The 24,595-nt window shown below is 34.9% G+C and overlaps 1 protein-coding gene across 1 annotated transcript in view; it reads right to left on the bottom strand.

Annotated features, from left to right (window-relative positions):
- LOC119639840 overlaps positions 1-24,595 on the bottom strand; it is a 174,539-nt gene that overhangs the window by 8,000 nt on the left and 141,944 nt on the right. Inside the window, exons 5-7 of the mRNA XM_038037506.1 lie at positions 19,210-19,383; positions 1,874-2,028; positions 254-533 (exon numbers count right to left, since the gene is read on the bottom strand). Of these exons, the coding sequence (XP_037893434.1) occupies positions 254-533; positions 1,874-2,028; positions 19,210-19,383 (609 nt within the window). The remainder of the gene's footprint in view (positions 1-253; positions 534-1,873; positions 2,029-19,209; positions 19,384-24,595) is intronic.

Here is a 24,595-nt window from a genome sequence, read left to right as displayed (position 1 = left end):
ACTTAAGTGGTAAGAAAGAACTACTGCTGCTTTTGTAACTATAAGCGCTAGACATTTTCCTTATTTCCCGGTGGGAAGTATAACTTGAAGAAAAGCCGCACAAAAACTCTTCTAACAATTAAATAACAAACGCAACTAACCCATACATGCGTACTAGACGCGATAATAGTAGTAGTAGTCGTAGTGGTAGCAGCAGCAGTAATGATAGTAACAGAAATAGTGAATATTTGTGTTGTTTGTCGCTTGTATTTACCTTGGAAAATATAAGCGCACAATTTCCCCGGTGCGGCCTTTAATATGATAACTGCATGAAGTGTTCGGCGGATACCAATGAGCTATGCTTAGGAATATACCCTCACTGGCGCTGCTGTCCTTTAGCGAATCGGAACTAAGTAACCAATCACAAATGCCATGTTTAATGCCTGCCGTTTCAACATGTCCTGGCCAATTGCCAACATTAAAATGAAAACCGGTATTCAGCAGAGGCCCGGCTGGTGAGGTAACAAACTCCACATACATATACTGCGAAGTGCCTGCAATAGGTGGAAAAAATAAAAAGACAAAAAAAAAAACAAAAAAAAAACAGCAAAGCAAATTTAAATATTTAGTCAGAATATTTACTGTTTGCCGGGAATATGAGAACATTTATAGTAAATGGATGGATGATACATGTGTCTGTGTGTTGTGTGTAGGCAAATAAACATTTAATAAATATTAATTGCATTAGCATTCAATACATCCTCGGATAAATGTCACTGACATAAATGCATATTTGTTCATTGTCTGCATACGGACCCAACGTCAACAATATCTACTTCTGCTGGTAATGGTTCAGTCATTTGTAACATACAGATATATATATATATACAGATGATATATATATATATATATATCATAAATATATATGAAAGGTGTACAAGTCGATATGTACATGCATTTATGCATTTCCCTGTCTTCGTTGCATGCATATTCATGGACACATGCGGCCACGGACACATGCACGCACACAAGCATGCATATGCAATTCCTTTATCGATGCCGTTGTTAATGGCGATGATGATGATGATGATGTTATTGCATTGTGTTATTTAACTTTAACTGTAACACATTTGTAAATTAACATCGCTTGGGTATTACAATCATAATCACCCATCCTCTACACCACAACTGCTTATTTACATATGCATATAAGATACTTCGACTAGAAGCCCACCTTCAATAGTATGCACTATTTGACCAAAATGATTTAATATCATTTATTATGCAATTCTCTTGATTAAAATTTCAAACAGCTCTCAAGAGCATTAAAACTGTATTTGAATGAATTGAAAGCTCGGTAGTTACTCTTCACTTTGGAATTTAGTCAATTTATTCAATAAACATTAAATAGATTGCATTTGACTTACACTACTCATACATCTTTTGTTAACCATTATCTCTCTGCTTTGTATTTTATTCTCCTCTTGCATTCATTGAAGGTATTCTTTGAAACCTTGTTCAACTCTACAAAGTGTAATATGTCAATTGGACAATTTAGGTAAATATTGCATGTTCAACTACACTGCAATTGTTCCAAAGAATGTAAAGAATAGCCGAGAAAATGTACATATATACAATGTACACAAATGGCGGAAAAAGGCGCCAGCATTTTACGGAAAAGGAAGACACGCAACGATTTGAAGCTTCGACTATTGCAGGTTATATTTGAAAATATGAAGACACCAATGCTACTTTTATACTTGCTTCTAGTTCAATGCATTAATATTTTTCTGATTTGATAATTGGAGTTCTCTACTTTTTCTAAGTTCTCTTAATGCCTTAGAGTGAGTGAATACACTTCTCATATTCCTCTTTTATAGTAATCCATGCTTACCGATTATACTAAAGGGAAATTTGCCGAGACCGCAAAATTTCCCTATTAACGGTGAGTGCTCATCGCGACCATCGTACACAGCCAGCCAGTCGTACGGACAATGCTCATTACCGGAACCTATAGGACGTATAGGACAAGTCATGACATTTTCGCATCTGAAAAAGAAAGCAAAAATCATTATAAACGGGTAAACTCGCCACACATAGGCATATTCTCTGAAACGAATCTAAAGAATGCAAAGGCAAAACTTTTTCGAGCTTCTTTTAATTTCTTTGAAGTCCATAAGTCTTGGCCTGCTCGAAAAGAGTGGTAAAATCTGTCAATGGCTCGCCCTTAGAATGGTAGACCCAAAGCGGTTTTTACACGGTAGATGTGTTCCTTAGAAATTCGTGCAACAAAATACGTGCGACATTTTGAATAAAAAAAAAATTCTTTTCTTTTGGATTCGTGCTAGAAAAGAAAAAATTCGTGTATAAAAAGTGTATTGTCAATCCCTCATCAGCAATTACTAGCTGAAATTCATCTTCGAGTCTTGCTGCATACCTAAGTTTCTGTAAGACACTATCGAAGTTAGAATTCAAAAAAAATTTGTGTTGGGAAGGGTGCAAAAAAAAGACACAATTTTGTTTTAAAATACTAAGCTTTTCTTTCTCAAATACTGAATATATGGTATTATTAATATTACTCTTATTATTATTAATTTCGCCAGAGAAATGAATTTTAAGACTAAAACTGTTAAAGCTTTCGAGTAAAGGTTTCGAGATTCGAACCCACGACCAATTGAGTTGCTAGTCGAGGCCACTCTGTCGGATCGAAGATATTGTAAAACTAGAAATTTATTAAAAAATTGTTTCTTAGGTTTACAAAACACTGGTAGGCTTTGAAAGTTTTTTTCTTCTTCTACATCGCAAAATGTTCTATTTCTCAACAAGCACAATCTCTTACCTTCCACAAACATCAACAAAAAAGACAACTGTGAGTAGCCTCGTCCGTCATATCGAGTTTCGTTTTTAGATGTGTCGTTTTTCAGGAAAATAAAGCCAATTTGGGCGTATCTTGTAATTGATTAAAGCATCAATGATGTATTGGCAACTCATTCGCGGCGACTTTAAAGAGAAGACTTCAACCTGAGACAGGTGGAATGAATCTGCCCTGCGAGGGCAAGATTAAACGTAACCTTCTGATTTTATTTCTAAGCTCATATCTTTATTCATAAGCAAACATAAATGATGAGCGTTCCAATAAGAATAAATAATAGATTTTTCAAAGGAAAAAATATTTCGCCTTGACGGTCGGTACAAAGTTATCTTTTTATTCGGGCTTCAGCTCAATCGTGTTTTGTTATGTGTAATAGATGTCTTACTAGAAGTTCGCCTAAGACCATGTGTAGCATTGTCATCTTACTATTATTATTGTTATGATTTTTGGAACAATGAAATAAATTCCTAGAATAAAATGAGAGCAAAGAGCACTAGTTGTCATTTTCGAAAGGAAAAAAGAATATTAGATATTGAGCCCAGCAATCTTAATAGAGTGATATGCTGTGTCAATGGAGAGGGCGAGATATTTCGTTCTGCAGCAGATTTCAAGATGTCTATAGGATTAGTTGTTCCAAATGCGATTCTTCTAAAAAAAGAAACAATTAAGGCAGTCACAAAGAATGCACTTTATTGTGTGAATTTGTCCACAATTGCAAATTGGATGAGAGGACTTTTTTAAGATCCATTGGTGTGTTGCAAATGTATCGCCAAGGTGAATTCTCAAAGATTACCTTCCAGTATTTGGGTTCCTGAAGACGTAATATAGAGTGTCTTTATTCTTTTACGTAGAGAGAAATGTCGCAAGGGTAGGCTTTCAAAACCTCTAGAGATTTAAGACCAAAGGGACAAACAAGCAATAGTTAAGTTCGGATGATGACTCCCTAATTTTCTGGGCAACAATAGTCTATCTAGTCTCCCAATCACCGATACTTGAACTTGTTTAAGTTAAGATGCTTGAGGACGATGTTATCTTAGAATGAGTTTTACATGTTCGAAGCATAAAACCCCTTACCTTAATATAATTCTGTAAAATATAGAACAGAAATAGCTTTGTGTCTGAGATGAGCAAGATTTTTTAGAAGATTTCTTTACCTTGATTGCTTCTGGTTTCAAAAATTTATTTCCATATTTTATTAAGAGCTTCTCTTACTCTTCTGATTGCTAACCCACTTAAAATTAATTCGTTGCAAATAATAAGACATAAAAACAATTACCAAATCAAAGCCCATCATAGGGAGTAGTAAACATAAAGCGCAATAAATATTTTATTTATTTGTCTCTTTTTTGACTTTTGAGTGCACAAAAGTCTTTGCAAGCCGAACGCGTTTCTTCTCTAGGCGATCTGTTTTTAATATTTTGTGGAGAATGCTAGTAGGCATAATGGATGTAATAACGATAATGATGCCAGAAGGTAAATGTGGCGTGCCACTGGCCGTTAAAGGCAACATTTGAACTTAAATTAAGTAAACTTTTACTGTCTCAGTAAATATTTTCCTCTTCAAGCAAGCTTTTAATGCGCGACAATAAAAATCACGTTGTCAAGAAAGATATCACATCACATACGAAAGTATTACGCATTATATGCTTTTTGTCTTCCACTATACACGCAGGAGTTGCTTCAATTTTTTTTTTTTTGCGATATTCGCCCACATCATCTGTTACCTCCTTACGGTGACAATTTGAACCATTTTTAATCGCCGTACTTTGGTACGATTTAGGTTTAATTCTATGCAAATTTGAAGCAAAGTACCATTCACCATGAAATCTTCTTTGTTCATGCTTTGAAATGACGTACGAGTGAGCGATAAGAAGACTTTTCAATTGTCAACGATTATAAAGTGGTAGGCAGCTTGCGTGCTGGCATCTTAACTATCTCGTTGAAGTTTCTCATATGTCGTTACGCCATTGCTGATGATTATTTATAATTTTTTAAAGGCTAGTCAAAAAAAATCTGAAGCAATTCTTAAGTACCCATAAGACTCTGCTAATTCCGATTCAACTGTCAACTTTCCGTATCCGAAAACAAACTCCGTTTCGATTGCCAACTTAGTCATTTCAGAAAATGACGTTTCACATTATTTGATGTCTCTAAACTATAGTTGTGCGCCTGGACCTGGCGCTGTCTGGTGTTGTGTACTATTACCTGTTATCGGTTGCCTTTTGCATTTGCATGTTTGCGATGGTTTAAGGATTCACTTGCAACTTGAATCCGTAACCTTTGTGGGTGTGCTTCTGTACCGGCTTTGTATATGCTTTGTTTTTTTCTTATTTACTCATACATGAATTATTATTTTAATTGTGTGTGTTATTTTTTTTTTTCTTTTTTTTAAATCTCCTTTTATTCTTTATACTAGTTTTTAACAATAATCAGAATAAAATGTGCTTTTAAGAGCCAATTTATTTGGTTGAGCGTCATGTTTAAGTAAGTAAAATATTAGTTTGGGGAAAAAGAAAACCATTATTTTTTCGGTAGATGGCTGCACTGATAGATTTCTCGTAAAGTATCGATCAAACAATTTCATATTTATGCTCGTTGGAAAGGTAACATTTCGCAGTAAAAAAAATTCTTTTGCTGTTTTTTGTTTGGTGCATTCAGTTGTGAGTTACAGCGTGTTAAAAATGGAAGTGAACAAAGAGAAAATTCGGTACATTTTACAGTTTTTCTTTGACAAAGGCGAAAATGTAAGCCAGGTGGCTAAAATTGGTGTTTATGGTTCCGATACTGTAACAGCCAATTATGTGCAATTTTGGTTTCGTAGATTCCGTTCAGGAATTTTTGATGTTAAAGATGCATCTCGCACAGGTAGGCCGGTCGTCGAAAATGTCGATAAAATCGGAGAAATGATCGAAGTTGACCGGCATGTGAGCAGTCGTAACATCGCCCAGGAGCTAAAAATCAACCATAAAACAGTTTTAAACCATTTACACAAACCTGGATTCAAAAAGAAGCTCGATGTTTGGGTGCCACACCAATTAACAGAAAAAGACATGATGGATCGAATTTCCATCTGCGAAGCCTTGGCCAAACGGAATGAGATAGACTCATTTCTTAAACGGATGGTGACTGGAGATGAGAAATGGATCACATACGATAACACTGTGCGAAAACGATCGTGGTCAAAGAGCCAGGAAGGTTTTGTTATGCATTTGGTGGGACTGGAGGGGATTATTTATTATGAGTTGCTTCCATATGGCCAAACCCTAAATTCTGATCTCTACTGTCAACAACTGGACCGTTTGAAGATAGCGATTGACAAGAAACGGCCAGAATTGGCCAACAGGAGAGGTGTCGTGTTCCACCAGGACAACGCTAGGCCACACACATCTACAGTGACTCGCCAGAAACTTCGGGAGGTTGGTTGGGAAGTTTTAATGCATCCGCCATACAGTCCGGACTTGGCACCAAGCGATTACCATCTTTTTCTTGCATTGCAAAATTTCTTTAATGATAAAAAATTGGAATCTAGGGAGGATTGTGAAAATCGACTACTAGAGTTTTTTGCAAATAGAGACCAGGACTTCTATGAGAGAGGCATTTTGAAGTTACCTTTAAAATGGCAACAAATCGTACAACAAAACGGTGCATATTTGACCCAAATCGGACAATCCGAAGCATGTTAAATATAGTCCTGAAGTTCATATAAAAATAATGGATTTCTTTTTCCCCAAACTAATAAAAAAAATAAATAAATATATAAAATGTGAACTGGTGCAAGCGATGAAATAAGATATCAGTCGAAATTTGATTAATGAATCAATTTAAGCTTGCTGGCTTGATCAATGGCCCTGCCCGAATTTTTGTGTTGCATCGACAAATCGCAATTTTTGCGATGTATTGACTAAAAACTGAGACGTTTAGGAACTAGGAAAATTCCCATTGGATATGCATTGTATCGAACTATTTTCACAACCGTTCCTCATAAAAAATGGCATTAACTGACTACGAGGTTTCAATTTACTATAAATAACTTACGAATTTTAAAAATCATAATCATTTTTTGAATTGATCTAAGCTTGTCTGTCCACGTGTCCACCTGACGTCTGCCCATGGATATTGTTGTTCGATCTATAATTTTCGAGATAGATTGAGAAAATTTGGTAGACTGACGGGTTTCGACCCAAGTACGAACGCTATTGAAAATGGCTTGGATCGCATTAGTTAACGTCTTATTTTTATAACTTCTTACGTGAAAACATTGGTTCGAATGGAGAAATTTTTTTAATCGTTTGCCAGATAATCGTTCTGATGGAAACTGAATTCTTATATATATGATAAGGATAACTCATACTTTATAAGATATGTCTTGTCTTTATCAACACATGTCAGCTTCAAGCTTCAAATGAATTCTAAATATTGCATATCAAGCATATCAAAATGTAAATATATATAAATACGCAAACGAATTGCTAAAAATTTATTCGAAATAAACACTCGGAATATTCTTTATGGCTCGCCTTGTTTAATTCATTCGATAGAAAAAAATAGCACGTTGGGGAAGATTCTTTTTGACAAGGCGAGCAAATTGCTCATAGATAATAATTGGGAACAAGCGGGTCGCAAGACTGTAATTATCTGTTTTATCAATCTCAACATTTACGATGATCAATCACGATGTATTATTACACGATGTATTATTAGTCTATTTGGCTTTGGTTATTTGCTTAAGAAATGCCAAGAGGCACACAATGAGAAACACTTATCTTTCAAATTGATCTAAAAAGTGTAATTAACTGGGCATCTAGCTTGAGCTGGTTAAGAAATTGCAAATGAAAGACAGAGAGACGAAGTGAGAGAGAGAGAGAGAGAAAGGAAGAGTCGAAGCTTTTTACGCTTTCAAGGAATAAAGTATGAATGTCTCTTAACGCCTAACGCGACCATGCTCCACGATACATGAGAAATGCTGAGAAATGCTATTCATCACCCCGTCTATGATCAGTGCCAACTGCGAGATGGAGATACGCCGTAGAAACATTTTGATAAGAGCGTCTCCCATGCAAATCCTCCGCCTTCCTACAGATCGAGGAACCGTTTTTAATGCAACTCTACACCGAGCAAGCACTTTTCCTCCCGTCAAACACATCCACCATGAAACTCGTGCAATACGCATTGCTCGCAGGAAAACAAAGTAAATGAAAACTTTGGTTAGGTCTGATAGTTTCCACACAACACATAAGTTAAGACTCGATCGTAGAAAAGGCGTGTTTATCTGTTTTAGGAGGTTATCGGAAGTAGAAAATATCCACATAATCGTATATTATGTCATAACCGGCCTAAGGGGGTTAGTTAGTTATATTCTTAAGCAATTAAGTTAAGTTGAAAAATATTCTTAGCTTTTTGTGGATGTATGAAAAGCGTATATTATGTCATAACCGGCCTAAGGGGGTTAGTTAGTTATATTCTTAAGCAATTAAGTTAAGTTGAAAAATATTCTTAGCTTTTTGTGGATGTATGAAAAGCGTTGTGGAATATTTCTTAACCCACACTTCCTGTAGAACAACACTTCCACCGTAAGTAATATCTGAGCACTTTTCGTTAGCAAAACGGTCTAACTGAATTATTGAAATTTCGAAGAAAAATGTGTTGAAAATGCTATACTTTCACGATTTTACATGTGATCGCATGATATGTTTTTATTCGTTTGAAATTCATATGAGTTTAAAAAGAAACAATTTACATAAAAAAAACCTTATAATAGATTTGCTGGCAACTCGCCATAAATATCATAACACATTATGGGATTTTGTTCAGCATTTGGTTGTTTGTCATTTGGTAAAGACGATTCGTTTCATGTGCTACTATGATCAAAAAATAAAGTGAATTTTTTTATAAAATGAGAAAACTTTATTTATTCGTTCAAAATTAATTTTATTGTCTTTATGCCGTCACATCCCTCAAGTAATATTTCCTATTCACATTTAGGGCGATAATCGAAGAAAGCTTTCAACATGAGCTTAATTTTCGAACAATTTTGGAGCGATTTTCTCTTTCTTGGTTCACTTTTTCGATCATATTTACTCGATTGGCCGGTTGCTTGGGCATTGTATGCACAGATTCAAGTCTCACCACCTCTTACGATGCGTTTCCTGATGTCCTGGTAGTCGCAAATCATTGGTTCGGAGATATCAGAAAAATCGAAAATCTCACTTTTGCACGTTTATGATTTTCTTCTTCTTCTGCGAGTCAATAAATCAACGACAGATGATTTACTGAGCTGAGTAAAAAGGGTTCGATGGTACCTGCACCAATTGCGTATAGAGACTAATTCTATATAGACGCCAAAGGCAATATTACCAACCCACGAAAAGATAAATTTCATGACTTCATTGTACCCATGAAGTTTAAATGAAAAATTCACTGAATTTTTTATTCGCAGTATTACTGTTTCATTTTAATTTGTAAATATGAAAAGAGGTTTGCAAATATTGCTAACGCTCTTTACGTCTGCATAATACAGTGGAAGTGGTTGAAAATGCGCTACGCACAGTTTTATGTTTCTAATGGTTAAACTTGTTTTAATTTGCTAAAAATCATTTGACCGGCGTAAAAAAGTTGTAAAGAGAAGCCTTCAATGTGTGCCAGGTATCGTCAATTTGAAACAAGTAAAAACACTTAAGTAACGCATGGCGCACCATTAAATACGCTACGCTACTCTATCTGTAGATATCCATATATCGACTTTTCAAATTAAGGCGTTAAATGGTAAGTGCTCGAAAAAGTGGCCCAATTGCTACCATTTTCAATAGTGTTCGATCGTGGGTTAAAATATGTCAGTATACCAAATTTCACCAGAAAATTACAACCCTTTCGTAGGACACAAGAGAAGAAGATGCCAAGCTTTAATTGATTCAATTGATCGGTATAATAAAAGATGGACCTACCTCAAGTTCTTTCTGGGTATTGTATATGTCCACACAAGCTTAATATACCTTTGCACGACAAATGGCATAGGGAATGAAAAGTGGAAAATTTCTAGGGAGACATTTACCATTAGGCCGATTTTGCTCGAACCTTGGCAGCTCATGATGATCAGAGATACGCAAAGTCCCCAATATGCTTTACATAGATCAAAAAAAAAACAAACAAGCGAAACGTCTGCCTTCATATAACGATACTATCAAGCAACTATTTACAAATTTCAATAACTTTTAGCGAATCACATTAAAGGGTTTAATGCTTTTTTGCAAAGTACTTAGATAACAACTTTTGTGCATAAAAAAAAAAACTTTTTTTCTCACATTTCAAATAATTGATGAGTAAATTGTACAAAAGCAAAAATTTGGCAGCTTTTGCGTAGACTTTATACACATGCAATGGCTTTTGGCTATTGATACATGATTAAACAAATGGTATAATAAACGGAAAAAAAAGTCGGAGAGAATAAAACTATTATTGATGATGATTTATGAACAAATTCTGGATGATAATAATTGTGATAAATTGATATTTCAGGAAACTAAAGACAAGTCAGAAAGTTATATTCACTTCGCAACGAATTTATGAATACCTGCCGCTTTAGAGCGACAATTGATCAATTGCTTTGAGTTTAAAGGGACCACTTCCGTAATGAATTTTGAGACGGTGCGCGCAGATGTTTCCATTAAGCTTGCTCTGAATTAAATTTCCATTTTATTCACTTACCATGCGATATCTTCCCGGTTGCGGGCGGACTACAATCGCTTTCCCATTTAGTCTGGGGCTATTAGGTAAAAAACTTTCTTCAAATATAATATGCATCTCGACCGCAAACAGATAGAGTGGCGAAAGATAAACGGATATGGGAACAGCCATGTGACTTTAGGCTTCTATTTCTAAACTTGCACGAGTGACAGAACCGATCTAGTGTTACCCCTTGAAAAAATTTCCAATGTACTTATGGAATTTTCATTAAAAGAATATTCTACCAATGCTGTTGCATTGTTCTTTCTAGTTCATCAATTTTGGGAATTGCGTGTTAAATTGAAACAATTATTTCTAGCTAAGGATTTTCTATTACGTAACGCATTGCGGAATAATGCGGGGAAAAATGTATAAAAAAAAAAATAAAAAAAATTTAATTTTTCACATTTCTACTTCAATGATGGACTTTTCAATGCTACTGCACACGCATATGTCAAATTCAATCAAGCGAAAAGCCGGTTCGCATTTTTTCCATCTACTGTTCTTTTAAAAACGAATGAACATTAATTTCCGTTTCCCTTTTCTCTTCTTTTAAAGGTAATGGCAGGCGAGCGTAGGCAGGTTGGCAAAGTGTTAGTGTGTCTGTGTGTGAGTGTGTGTAGAATACGGAGGGTAATAAGCATACTCTATACGCTATAAAGATACTTTATCAAGAACCATCATGTGCTGCAATATCATCATCATCATCATCATCATCCTCATAGTCATCGTCATCACCATTTGTGTGGACATTTAAGTTGAAGACATTCAACAGTCTCAAACGTCCTGTTGTAGAGGTCATTTCTTCGATATCTTTTTTTCTCCATTTACATACAAACGTATGTTGGATTTAGACTCGTATAATTTTTTTTTCTTAAATCTTCCCTTTTTTTTTTAAAATATGCTGCTTCCCTTTGTTCTTTTTTCTTTTAGCATTTGCCTTCGTACGTTTTTTCCGTTTTCCTATGTTCGTATATTGTGTGTTCAGTGAACATTAAAATCAAGACAGCAAACGGAAAATAGAAGAAATTCAAATTAAAAGCAGGAACTTTTTAAAATGCTAACATTTATCTAACTAATATTAGCAATGTTAGTGTAGACGATAAAGAAACAACTAAAAAAAAAAATTATTTTCGGTCGTGGCTGAATCTTTTGTACCCATCACCGTTACATTAAAAGACAAAATTAAAAATTTTCATCTTAGGTCAGCTGTTTTTTTTTTTGATTTTCGAGATAAAAGTTTTCGCCGCATAGGCGCGTGAGCGTTGCAGCCGTAGACCTTCGAAAAGTTTCGTTCACTTCATTTCTTTTGATTAGAGAATGTTCTGTCATAGATACTACACAGCGGTAGGTAGATAGGACGGACCAAGCAGACAGACAGACAAACAAACAAATATGTTTACATGCATTACAAATTTGAATTTTGACAAAAATTTATATACTTTATGGGTTTTTGAAACTTGTTCCTACGCTTTATGAGTGTAATGAAAAAAGAATTTTTGATGCTGTACTATATTGGGTAGGCATGGTCTATTTTTTTGTTTTTTTACAAGTGCCACAGCATCGACCATAGAAAGTGCGCTCAAATTTTTGTAAATTTATTTCCTGCAATTTATGAGTGATGAGCAAAAAACCAAGTTTAGGTGGTACTGTGGGCGGGTCTTTCGGCCGATTGGCCCCGTTTCAATAGCAAACTGCGTGCAAGAGCTTGCTCTCTGCCTCTGCTAAATTTAAAATTGACTTTGACTTACTGCATTTTTGCGACAAGGAGAATGTTTTGCAAACGACATTCCGGGAAACGGACAAACGGACAGCCGGACAAACAGACAGATGGACATGTTTAAATCTATTCAAAATTTAATATTGATCCGATGCTTCCTTTTGGGCTTTGCAAACGTTTTGACAGACTGAATACACTCCTCACCGTTCGGTGATGTATATAAAGTTACATGCAAAACTGTGCTGCTATCCCCTCTACCCGCTTTCTATGAAAAAATTCAATTTTTAGCAACAGAATTAAATTTAACTACTACACTAAGTTTTCTATTAGGATTAAAGGAAAAAATTCCGATCATTGTCTCGTATTAATTTTGTGTAACAAAGGGTGAGAGAGTTAGATGGAGAAATGGAGAGGAAGGAAAAGGGATAGTGCAGCTTGAAATGCAATATATGACATAAGTTGTTCAAGTTTTTCTACTCTCAATATTTTAAGCAAAGTTTTTCTGTGCATATATAACATATAAAAAAAACAACAAAAAAAATAATATAAAATAAATTTTTTTAAAGAAACTGCAATGGAAAACCTTCAGCAAGCAGTAGTACTTCTGAACTACACTCGGAAAATAGTGCCTTAGACATGCCTAATGAACATCAATGCACATCTCATAGCCTAGCTAAGTTAAATCTTGAAAATGCTTTGAAAATAGTTACAGAACAGTGTTCATTGGATAACCTATTGATCAAATATTTTAATCTCGAAAAGTCACCACAGCTTAAATTTACAAATACTGTAGCAAAATTTCTCTCATACGCTATGAATATACACATGCAAAAATCAAAAGCAATGCCTTGGAAACTTTTTCAGAAAATCATTCTAAAGATTTTCTAGATCATGCCGTACAAGAGAATCACTCAACTGTGGTGTGCGATCGTCTTAATCTAAATTCGGTTATAGAATATGTTTGTGCCAAATCGCAAAGTAATTCGAATTGTCGTAATAATCTTCTGGAGCAGTTAGTTACCTAATGTTTTGAAAAATTGTAAAAACGAAGAGGAACGTGTTGGTCACGTTAAAAACTTCTTGGGCCAGTGCCAATTCCCCGACGAACATATACTTGACTTAATAAGCACATTAATGCGTTTTCGCAACAACATAACCCCAACCGATACCACACAGATGACTATGGCGTCGTTAGTGTCGGAATCTGCCGCAGACTCTTCATCTAATTGGTTATTTTTATGCATGGTTTTGCCCTTAGTTTCAATCGCTAACAATTGTTTTATAAATAGATTATTTTAATTATACCGTTAGCCGATAACAGTTGAAACGAGAAGAGAATGTACTTACACTTGATTAAATTCAATTCATTAAGAAAACTTTCTAAAGGAGGAACATGTAATGCATTATTTTAAGGGAAATGTATCAGATCAGATAGAAGAAATTTCAAGAGCAAGTTATAGTTTACCAAGTAAATAGAATAGCATGGAAAACGACCCTTATCGACAAGTGCATGCGGGTACCGGTGCCGGTAAAAGACCTTTTGAATGCAACGAATGTGATAAAGGTTTTGAATCATAGTGATCACACGCACACACACATCAGACTAAGACGACCTTTACGTGGTATTGGCAATCGTAATAAATTAGTCACGAAGCTTAAGCGTGGAATCGGATCTTGCGAGTAAAACATGAATTACGCACTAAAATCATAACTGCACGATATATTGATAGTTTTAGCGATTAGTGATCAAAGCGATAACTCCTCCATGTTTCAGGGAAACTTCCTGGAACTTTAAGAAAAGGCCGCAGGGATTAAGTGGCTTTGTAATTATTGTGACGGTGATTGAGGACTAAGCAACTGAATTTTTTCACAAAGCAAATTAATTAATGGCACAAGTTGTGATATGTATATATCGTGAGCTTGATAGGCGAGCAAAAGGCTGTATAGCGAGGGTACTTTGCGGATAGCTTTTAACTAAATTATGAGAAACAAAGGTCGCTCTCCCATAATCAATAATCAAAACTTCATCTTAGACTTTTTTTTTTCGTCGAACCTATGATCACTTTCTGAAGACATCTATGAACATATTACAGAGGTTAGAAACTAGCCGAAGTTGCTCATCAAGAATTTCATCATGATAACTTTCATCAAGAATTTCAAATATCGCAAGCTAAGCCGACTATGTTGTTTCTTATTTTATTATTAATTTTTCATTTATATTGAAAATGTACTCAAATGGTCTTAGAAATTAAGCCGAGGTTTGCCAGAAGGGATCAGTGTGATGCTGGAATTGTTTAGTTGTTTATATATGACAATGGATGAAACAGGCGATTCATCGCTACACTCCAGCGTCAGCCAGCCAAGCGGACAGCAAGCAGCGAAAGTCGTCCAAAGGGGCCAAAAAACTATTGCCACTAAAAGAGGTTTAACTTAGAAACTGGATAAAAGTTTTTTTTGATATATCTTTACAAGATCGAAAGTTTTGGAATATAAATTAGTAAAAAAAAAAAATGGGAGTATGTGTCAGCCAGGTTGGATTAGACGATATTAATATGATTCACAACTACAATCGAAGTTGTGTTGTCGTCGTCAGTTCACAACACTCTCCCTCTTCTTGAATTCTTGTGTCGTTAATCAATTGTGATTTTCATTGCTTACAACCTAACGTCAGATACTTGTCGGGCTATTATAGTTTCCAACAGTCTTAAAGAAACGCAGTATTCTGTTGTCGATTTACATAAGTCTTCACAACTGATTACAGAGACAATTGTCGCTAATAAAAATCTAACATAACAAATATGCGGAGAAATAAAATGGAAAGCAAGTACGTAATAAAAAATGTATGTTTTGTAAAAATTATACATAAAAAATATTTATTTGTAGTATTAAAATTACAATCAAAAAGCAATTCAAAGCTATGGTAGAATGGATGAAGCAACATCCGGACATTGCTAAAGGCAAAGGACACTATGGGTCAAATAAGTGTCAATCGAAAGTGAAGATGAAAGAGTTGGCTTCCGAAATGAACGCTTATGGACCGCCTATACGCTTGCCTGAAGAATGGCTAAGGGTATGCATTTCAATTCCATCGCACTACGTATGGTGACGATCAGGCTTGATCGGTTTTATTATTCTCACTTTCTTCTTCTTTCAATAAATTTCGATTTTATAAATTTTCATAGCAAATTTTAAAGCAAATCTTAAACGCAAAATGGCAAATAATAAAAAAAGTGTGCATTTAAGTCCTATGGAAGAAGCAGTAGCCAATTTGACAAAATGCAATGTGTTGACGAAATCATTGCGAGCATCACTGGGCTCAAGTGGGAAAAAAGTGAAAGAAAAGAATATAATAGATGTACAGCTAAGTAACCAGTCGAACTCAAGAACGATAAAAAATGAGGAAACGCATCAATGCGTGTCAAGGGAAAACATTAATGAGGACTCGAAAGAACATAACGGGCCGATTAGCTGCGAAAAGTTAGTGCCATTTCCACAGAGCGGTTACGGCATTATCTTCAAATTTAACTAATCCCGTGGACTTTTTTTTTGGTGTAGGTTGCTTATTCTTCTTCTTTTTTGGTGTAGGTTGCTTGTTCTTCGTCCTTTTTGGTGTACGTTGCTTGTTCTCTTTCCTTTTTGGTGTAGCTTGCTTGTTCTTCTTCCTTTTTGGTGTAGGTTGCTGGTTCTTGTTCTTTTTTGGTGTAGGTTGCTTGTTCTTCTTCCTCATTATTGTACTATTTATTGAATCGCATCGAACACAACCACTTTTATAATAAAACGAAACCTTTTTTGAGAATTGAGTAAGCGCCAAAGCGTTATCAATAACAATGTTGCGCCCATTACTGAGTAGCAGGTTGAAAATCCCGAAAGAGGAAGAAAATCTGTAATCTGTAGATGTAATCTGAAAATCTGGAGGAAGCAAATCTACAATATTTACGAAATGAATAAAATTGCTTAAGCAAGCGCTAGCAACACTTAACAGAAATCCGTTGCAGCTTCCGCTGCAGTCGCGAAAGATTGTTTCTTGTAGATGACACTAATTTTTTCGTCCGAGCAGAAATACTTAATTTTTTACATAATCTCTTCTTTTGTTGCAAAGACGGAACAAAGTAATGCCTCGCTGTAGAGAATACTTGAAGCAATCAATTTGTTATCATTTTTCCATAGTGGACGCGCACCACTTTTTCACTGCAACGCCTTTAAACCTTGCACGCATTCATATGTATAAGAGCCATAATTAGTTTTTTTTGATAGCGACTTCACCATCGAATCAATTAAGCTCTGTTTTATTCATGCATAGCTTCCGAGTAGAATTCAGAACTTCCATCTGTCGGTTTGCTCGCCTGCGCAAGTTTGCCGCAAACATTGCAAGTTATTGCAGACAGTGTGATATTGAAAACGGGTTTAACTGATCAGAGAACTTGGCCACAGAAGAAGACACATTGAGAACATTTCCGTTTTGAAAAGCAGAAAAGCTCCCTTTTAAGTCGACTGCAATCGGCGAAAGGAAAACCTAACAGTTCGCTTTCAAGTGATAAGCACGAGAGTAAACCAAAAATTTTAACAAATTTCTATAACTGATATCGTTTTCATATTTGTTATCAAAATTTATTCCAACATTAACAAATGAATGTCTAAATAACTCTTATCACTTGATTAATTAATGCTCCCACTATTAAAACACGTTTTCAATTTATTTAATTTCATTTGATTATTTGTTCGGTGTTGAGCGTGCTTTAGTTGTCGGCCTATCATTAAATGCCCTATACCACTTCGCTTAGTACAGGTATTCACATAGTAATAGGAGGGTATTTCTCAAGTCCTTCATACGCCTTCACCCTTGCACCGCAATTAGTGTATGGTATGAAAAGATTTCACTTTTTGTTCCCCGCCGTTTCGCCACACGTCTCTTGCGTCTATTCACGCAAGGATGCATTTTTTTTCATATATAGCTGCTTACGCATGTAAGAAATCGTCCATTGCAGTCAATTGTGATCTAAAGGGTTGATATCCGTTGGGTTAGCACATCCTAGCTCCTTTTACTTTTCACTTTTACCCAATGGATTTTTTTAGTTGCAAAACGGAAACCGGGTAGCTGTTATATTTGACTGCCCACGGTGATGGTACTGGTGGGTGGTTTCATTACATTAATATTTTTACCTCATGAACGACCGTGGTTAACCCATATTTTCTACCACGGTTCGAATTAGAGATGAAGAGTAGTGCTTTCAGCGTTTGGAATCGTTCATATTGGCGTAAGGACGTGACCATTGCGCAGACATGTGAGAAGACATCAATTAAAATAAATCGTAAGCAAAAGGAGCAATATTTGATGGAGCAACGCAGTTCGGTTCTTCGTTTTTCACTTTCCCTGAATGAGTTTCGCGAATCATCGTTGTTGTTGCTATAGTTCCCTGGTTGTAATTGACCTCAACGTCAGTTCAATTGACTTGCATTAAAGTTTCTTGTCTTTCGAATTACAGTGGCGGTGTATGACTGTGTAGTGCTGGTTTCAGGGTTTGGGTTCCTTTTTGCGTGGAACAGAAGTTAGACGGAGCTAAGTTGGTTGCACTTTAAGAAGCGTGTACTGGTGCGTAAAAGTTAAAGGTAACACTTTCACATGGAGTCCCGGTTTGATTCAATGACTGATAGCCTCAGATGTTAGTGCTTTAAGACTTTAGTCTTAGAATTTATCCCTCTTTAATTTCTTCGGATTGGATAGAAACTTCCTATCGTCGTATTCCTCCTATCAAGATGTAAATGCAGAGTGTCCCAAAAAAGTACTGGCCTCGATTGAATGTAAGGTTTCTCGTTGTTGAGACTTTAGGTTAAAAAGATCTACAGAGAGCTTCAAAAAGTGAGCAAATAATTCGTCTTTGTTTGTGTTTTTTAAAAACTCTGCCAAAAACATAAATTTTGTCAAAGTTTGCTTAATGGAATAATATTTTCTTTATAGATATGTAATTTTTTTCAATTTTGGCTTTGATGTAAAAGTAATTCAGGAAAGTAATAAAAATAATTTCGTTTCTAACGTCAAGATGAAAATATTTTTAAACCCATAATTTCTTTTATTTATTGATAATTTATTTCAATAAACTGCCAAAAAATATATAGAAAAAAACTAGTTTTTTATAGATTTATTTTTATACTTTTAAAAGTCATAAAACTTTTGATGTTTCGTTAGTGACGCATAAAGAGGAACAAAAAAAAAAATAACAAAAAAAAAAAAATTAAATATAAATGTAATAAAAATGGCAAAAAAAAAAAGAAAACTAAAAATCAAAGTTTTTCAAATAAAGCAGAATTTATTTCCTTTGCGAGAGGAATAATTTGCTATAAAGTTTAAATAAAAATCATTCATTCATTTCTGACTAAATTTTATTATTATAGGAAATAATATTTATTCAAAGGTTCTTTCTTTTTTGTTTGCGAACGACTTTTTATGTGTGTTTGTTTGTTTTTTTCTTACACCAGCGAATGCCAAAAATTCTTTGGATCATTATTATCATAAAACTTGTGAAAAATTTGTTTACGGTATTTGTCAAATTGCCATTGTCAGTATGCCAACATAGAAAAAAAAAACTATATATATATAAAAACTATATATATAGTAAAACAAAATTTTTTTCCTTTTTCCCCGATGTTGACGATGTCAACTGCATTTGGTTTTGTATGAGTAAATAACTCGTAGTATTTTTGCATAGGGTCTAAGCAAGCAAGCGAGCAAACGTGCCAAAATGACAAATTACTTAGAAAATACAAGTTAATGCTAATTCTTTGCCATTCTCTCTCATAATTTTTTCTTTTTTTTAAAACAAAAATTGTACCAATAAACCAAAATCTCTTTAACGTTTTAACAAAACGTTAAACATTTGTCACAACTGTCATGTCATTTGATGTGCAATTGGTTGGTATTTACCTTTGGCCATCGACCGCAAACTGTTCGTTTTGTAGATAAAGTTTGATATATGGTTGTCTGGTATGTAATTTATAACGACAATTTAAGGCTCGTGGATATAAGCCGGGATAAGCGGGAGATTGTACATAACAGGTTTGTAACCGGCAGTCACGATATTCGCGCTCGCAATAAGAACTGCAAGAGAAAAGAGAAAATGAAAGATGCGTTTAATAAAATGGAATGGAAAATAATCATATAAATGTTTTAAGTAAATCCTAAAAGTACTTGACGTTTATTTCAAAATAATTCTCAATTTGTTTTTGTAGCCTACATCACTTACGGTATAACGGTTAGTGAGGATGTATTCAACTATCAGAAGGCCTTGAGATAGACTCGTCGTTTATTATACCGATCGACTGAAAATCACTTTTTGAATCAAGTTAAGCATATCTATCCGTCTGTATGTCTTGTTTTCTTCTGCCCAATATACAGGCGGGAAGATATTTTGATGAAATCTGATACGTTGCGACGTGCTTTGAGCCAAGGAAGATTGCCAGTGGTAGGGATCGGATCACATTTTCAACCACTACACATGTAAGTCCTTATTTTGAGAAGTCGTTATATGAGTAACTATAATAAGCGAAGCGGTGTAGTATCCCGCATACAAGGTTTTTCAATAAATTCTAAATTTGCGCTAAATTCGATAAATAAACGTTTCATTTTTTATAATAATAATAATTGGAAGTAAAGGAAGCAGAAAGAACTATCGATGGAAATTATAGTTCTCTGCTTGGGAGTAACGGATCATTTGCATGTGAACAAACTCTACATTTATTTCGTGTGTACTGTAAGAAAATTCTCTATAGAAATTTTCCTTTGATTAGATCTATGATATATAAGAATTCTGTTGGGGTAATGTAAAGTCGATTCAAATGCGGTTATTACTTAAATAACAATTGTAAAGATTAATATTTTTTCTGCAGGAAAGATTCTGTTCATTTATGCAACCGCTTAGGCTAACTCCAGCGGTTATGCTTAGTGTTCGTAAAATATACGATATGAAGTGATTAATATAGGCCTTGGTTGGTCGGTTGTTATTCAAGAGTGACATACGATGTGTTCTTATCATCTCACGCTCCGACAAGTCATTTCTTTCTACTAAACAATTCAGTGTTATACATGTTTATAAAAATGTTTCACTAGCGATATGCTGATTATCTCAGTTACTACCTAGATGAGAATAACTTTACTGTAAATAAAATAATCACCAATCAGCTTAACCAAGTAGTTTAGATTATCGGTTAATTATACATTATCTATCTGTTAGCCATGGAATTCTACTGGAATGGAATGGAATTCTACTTCGAATTAAGTCAGACGTCTTGGCCAGTCGGTTAGAACGTCTGATTTCCTATCGGATCATGCCTAACTGGATTCCTACACGAGCTTATCCCAATCACATGCTTACTGATTTGATTTATGCTAATCAGCGATATTGCACTAATAATGAAGTAATTAAGAAGGAAAAGGACACTTATTCTTGTTCGCCTCTATACCTCCGTTCGAAATCAAATTGGCATTACCAGGCGATTAACTGATCGCTTTCGAAGTACTCTAACTGGTCTCTAAACAACTCTAAGCTAATAATACGTAAAAATAGCTTAAAGCACGCTTAGCTAGTAATATATATAGGAGAAGATAACTGCACATAAAAATACCTTAAACTACGCTAAATACGCTATTCTAAGCGTGTTGTTTGTCACACAACATCGAAAACTTGCTGATTGATTTTTGTAACTCTCTAGCTCTCTTCTAGTTAGAATTATTCAATAACTTGGTTGGCATTTTACGCAGCTTAAAGGGTATGCAGGTCAATTCAATTGGCTTGCTCTTTACGGTGTCTATTATATAAAGCAATAAAAAACTAAATCTACTTTCGAAACTATATCTAAATAAAAGTAAGAAGCTTTCTTTCTCAAGAAGGAAGTCGTTCATTTCTCAGTATTTCGTTGATTCGCACAAGTTGGACGACGTCGATTCGTTCACATATTTGATTATAGGTTACGTTTCAATTTGCATATTGATATCTCGTTAAGCAAACATAGGTCCGCGCTTGGTTTTATAAAGAGGTGGTCCAAAGAGCTGGATGATCCTTACATTACGGAAAGGTTTTACATGTGTTTGGTTAGACCTATACTTGAGTATGCCTCTGTTGTGTGGTCTCCTTCATATAGGTGCTATGTAGATTCAATTGACCCTGTTCAAAAGCAATTCTTGGTGTTTGCCCTTAGCAATTTGGATTGGGAACCGATGACTCCTCTTCCACCCTATGAAAATAGGTTGCTTCTGTTCTCCTTACCGTCCCTGGAGAAACGTAGATTTGTTCTTGGGGTTTCCTTCGTAATCAAATTAATAAATGGTACAATTGACACGCCCGCATTACTTCGTGAGATAGGCTTTAATGTCCCTAACCGCTTCTCTAGGCACTTTATCTTGGTTAAGCTTAGTCAGTGTAATATAATTACGAACTGTTTAACCCGCTCAGAGTAGTTTGCAAGAACCTAAATGACGTCTATCACTTATTCTCGTTATCGGACTCTTTAAAGTCTATTAAAGCAACATTGCTTAATACGCGCGATTTACCTATGTCTTACTTAAACTAGCTTTTATCCCTAAAAGTCGTTACGATTGGAAAATGAATTGCTGTTAACTATTATCGGTTGTCAAACTTATGCATGTTTGCAATGGCTTAAAGGTTCACTTGCAATTTGGTGCTGTACCGGTTGTGGGTGTAGCTCTATGCTAGTTGTGTACATCCTTTTTTTCTTTTTTTTCCTTCTTATTTGTTTTATTGTACTTATACTAAGTTTTAAAATTAATTAATTTAAGATTTACTTTACGAGTCAATTGAACTCGACTGCCATTTTGTTTTAGTTGAGTTTCTTGTATAAGTGGAATAAATAAATAAATAAAAATAAAATAAAAAGAAAAACTTCAAAGAACAGATTGATGGACAGTTGCCCTATATCCAATTACAAAATTTGTCCTCACATAAAATTTAATTAATTTCCAAATGGAAGACGCAGAGTATGATGTCTATTCAGGCTTCTTATCTTAATGGGCTCATCTAGAAGAAATTTTGCCAAAGGATTTTCATGATTACATAGTCTCGATTCGATTTTTAAGGAATGAAATATCCATCTCATCATAAATAATTTAGTTGCAAACGAGTAGCGAGTAGCATTCACAATAAGAATAAATAAAAATTTATGGCATAGATTGCCTTTTTCTTCCCTTCACAATCAAATAGGGAAAGGGGGGTTAGCTTTTAATCGGCAACGATTATCGAAATCCAAAAAGTGCTTCAAGCCGCGAAGGGGAGTATCACAAAGGAATTTTCTTTGAGAAATTTCTGATTTACGGTTGAGTACGTGTGCCGACCAAAGTGTGAGTAATAACAAGCTGATAACGTCTTTTGATTAGACCATATGACAAAAGAAGACGATAATATATTTTATTCATTAAGATGAAGTTAATCAAAACGAAATTCAAATTATAAATAAACATTAAACAAAGTCGTCCGTAACACAAATCAAATATTTATTGTTATATCTTTGGTTAGTTGTGATGTCATAAGCAAACTAAGCTGAAACGAAAATGCTTATTACCACAAGGAAAAATGTTCAAACGTTTCAAATAAAATCTTAAACGAGACATTGTTTAATGATTTGGAAAAGAGGAAAAAAAAAAAAAAAAAAAAAAACAAAATAAAACGAAAGTCTAGGAAAATGAGAAAAGTCATAAAGCAATTCACATAAATTGTACTAATGGTAATGTGTATCATGATTGTCTATTAAAAAAAAAAAAAAAAAGGAAAGAGAAGGATCTCTACAATAATCTTTTAATTTATTAGAAGAAAACGATATACTTTCCAAATTTAATGTGAACGCGTAAGAAAGAGTTAATAGTATTGCGGCTAAAGGCATGTAACATGGAGCAAAAATATCAATTAATTGGGTGCGCTGGCAAAGTTACATGAATTGAAACTCGAATTGACATCTTATCGAACGTATGCCGCAGAGTTGCTTTTCAGTGCGTCTATTAACTATTAACTGTTTGCATATCTCAAAATGTTGCTCCAAAGGAAAAGATTTGGATAAAGTAATGATGATTTCCTCGGAAGCCAAAGCATATTTTGAGGGACTTGACTAATAGTTCTACAAAAAAGGCATCGAAAAGCTGAAGAATCAGAACAGGCACATTGTATCATTTCTGAAGGAAACTATATTGATGACTGAAGTAAGAAAATATGGTTTGTCTGTCACTAAGTCCCGGTATATATTGACTAAGCGAATACTGCAATTAGTAGAAGGGGTTGTAATTGGTTAGTGGTTCATTAAAGTAAAATTTCAATGTCTACTCACTAGAGGCATGAACTGAATGAGCAGATGGATGGAATGAAGTTTTCATCTTCTAGAAGCTTTGTAACCCTGTTGTGTAGTGAAACGTCCTAAATTCTTGTCAAGTCAAGATTACGTATTATCAATGAAAGCCTAATAAGATTTTTTGGATCTTTCCAAGACGGTCTCAATATTTTTTGACTTTACTTAAGCAAACGACGGGAAATGTCTAGATAAATGTACTTGGAACAGGGCGAGAGATACTTCATAAGGTGTTTGAAGCGACCTTGCGACTATAATGATAACATTGGTGAAAACTCCTGTTGAAGTGCGGCGATTATAAAGGTCTCCAAAGCGCTCTGTTAACACATTTGTTTAAATATGTAATTTGAAAGCCAATAACCTTCTAATGATATTAAGCGACCTGAGATGATATGTTTGCCGCCATTGAGGGTAGACAAGATTTGTCTAGAGCGATTTGAGTTTGCAAAGGTACAGAATTGGGTCTCAGATATGTCATTATATATGTATATTAAGTGAATGCATATATATAGTTTTGAAAGTCCTGAATGATGGGAGTGAATTCGTAAACGCTGTTCCCATATCTCGTTAACTCAAGTTTTCTTAAAATTCCGAAAACGGCGTCAAACGTTTGGATACAAAATCAAATGTCTTTCAAGAATGTTATGTTCAATCGATCGAGAGGCATGCCAGGTAACAGAAAAATAAGAATTGTTCAAGTTACTTTCGTAGTTGGTAGTAGTCATGGGGTCACCAAGTGCAGTCAATTAATAAAAATTTACTTAATTGAGGTTAACATGACCACAAGTTGAACTACTTACAATTCAGAAAGTGATGATGGTGTGTAGAATTTGCATAAGTGCATAAATATTTCGGAAATATTTAGCGAAATCCGTTCATTACTCTGTCCATTCGTCCTTCGTTTGTCAGAGGTATCGCATCGAAACTTGGTTAGGTCTGTTCTTCGTGAAGTTTGTCAAACCGGA

Source organism: Glossina fuscipes, unplaced genomic scaffold, assembly GCF_014805625.2.
Source record: "Glossina fuscipes isolate IAEA_lab_2018 unplaced genomic scaffold, Yale_Gfus_2 113, whole genome shotgun sequence".
Lineage (NCBI taxonomy): Eukaryota > Metazoa > Arthropoda > Insecta > Diptera > Glossinidae > Glossina > Glossina fuscipes.
The sequence above is the reverse complement of the archived record's forward strand: the minus strand, read 5'-3'. Positions and strand labels throughout refer to the sequence as shown.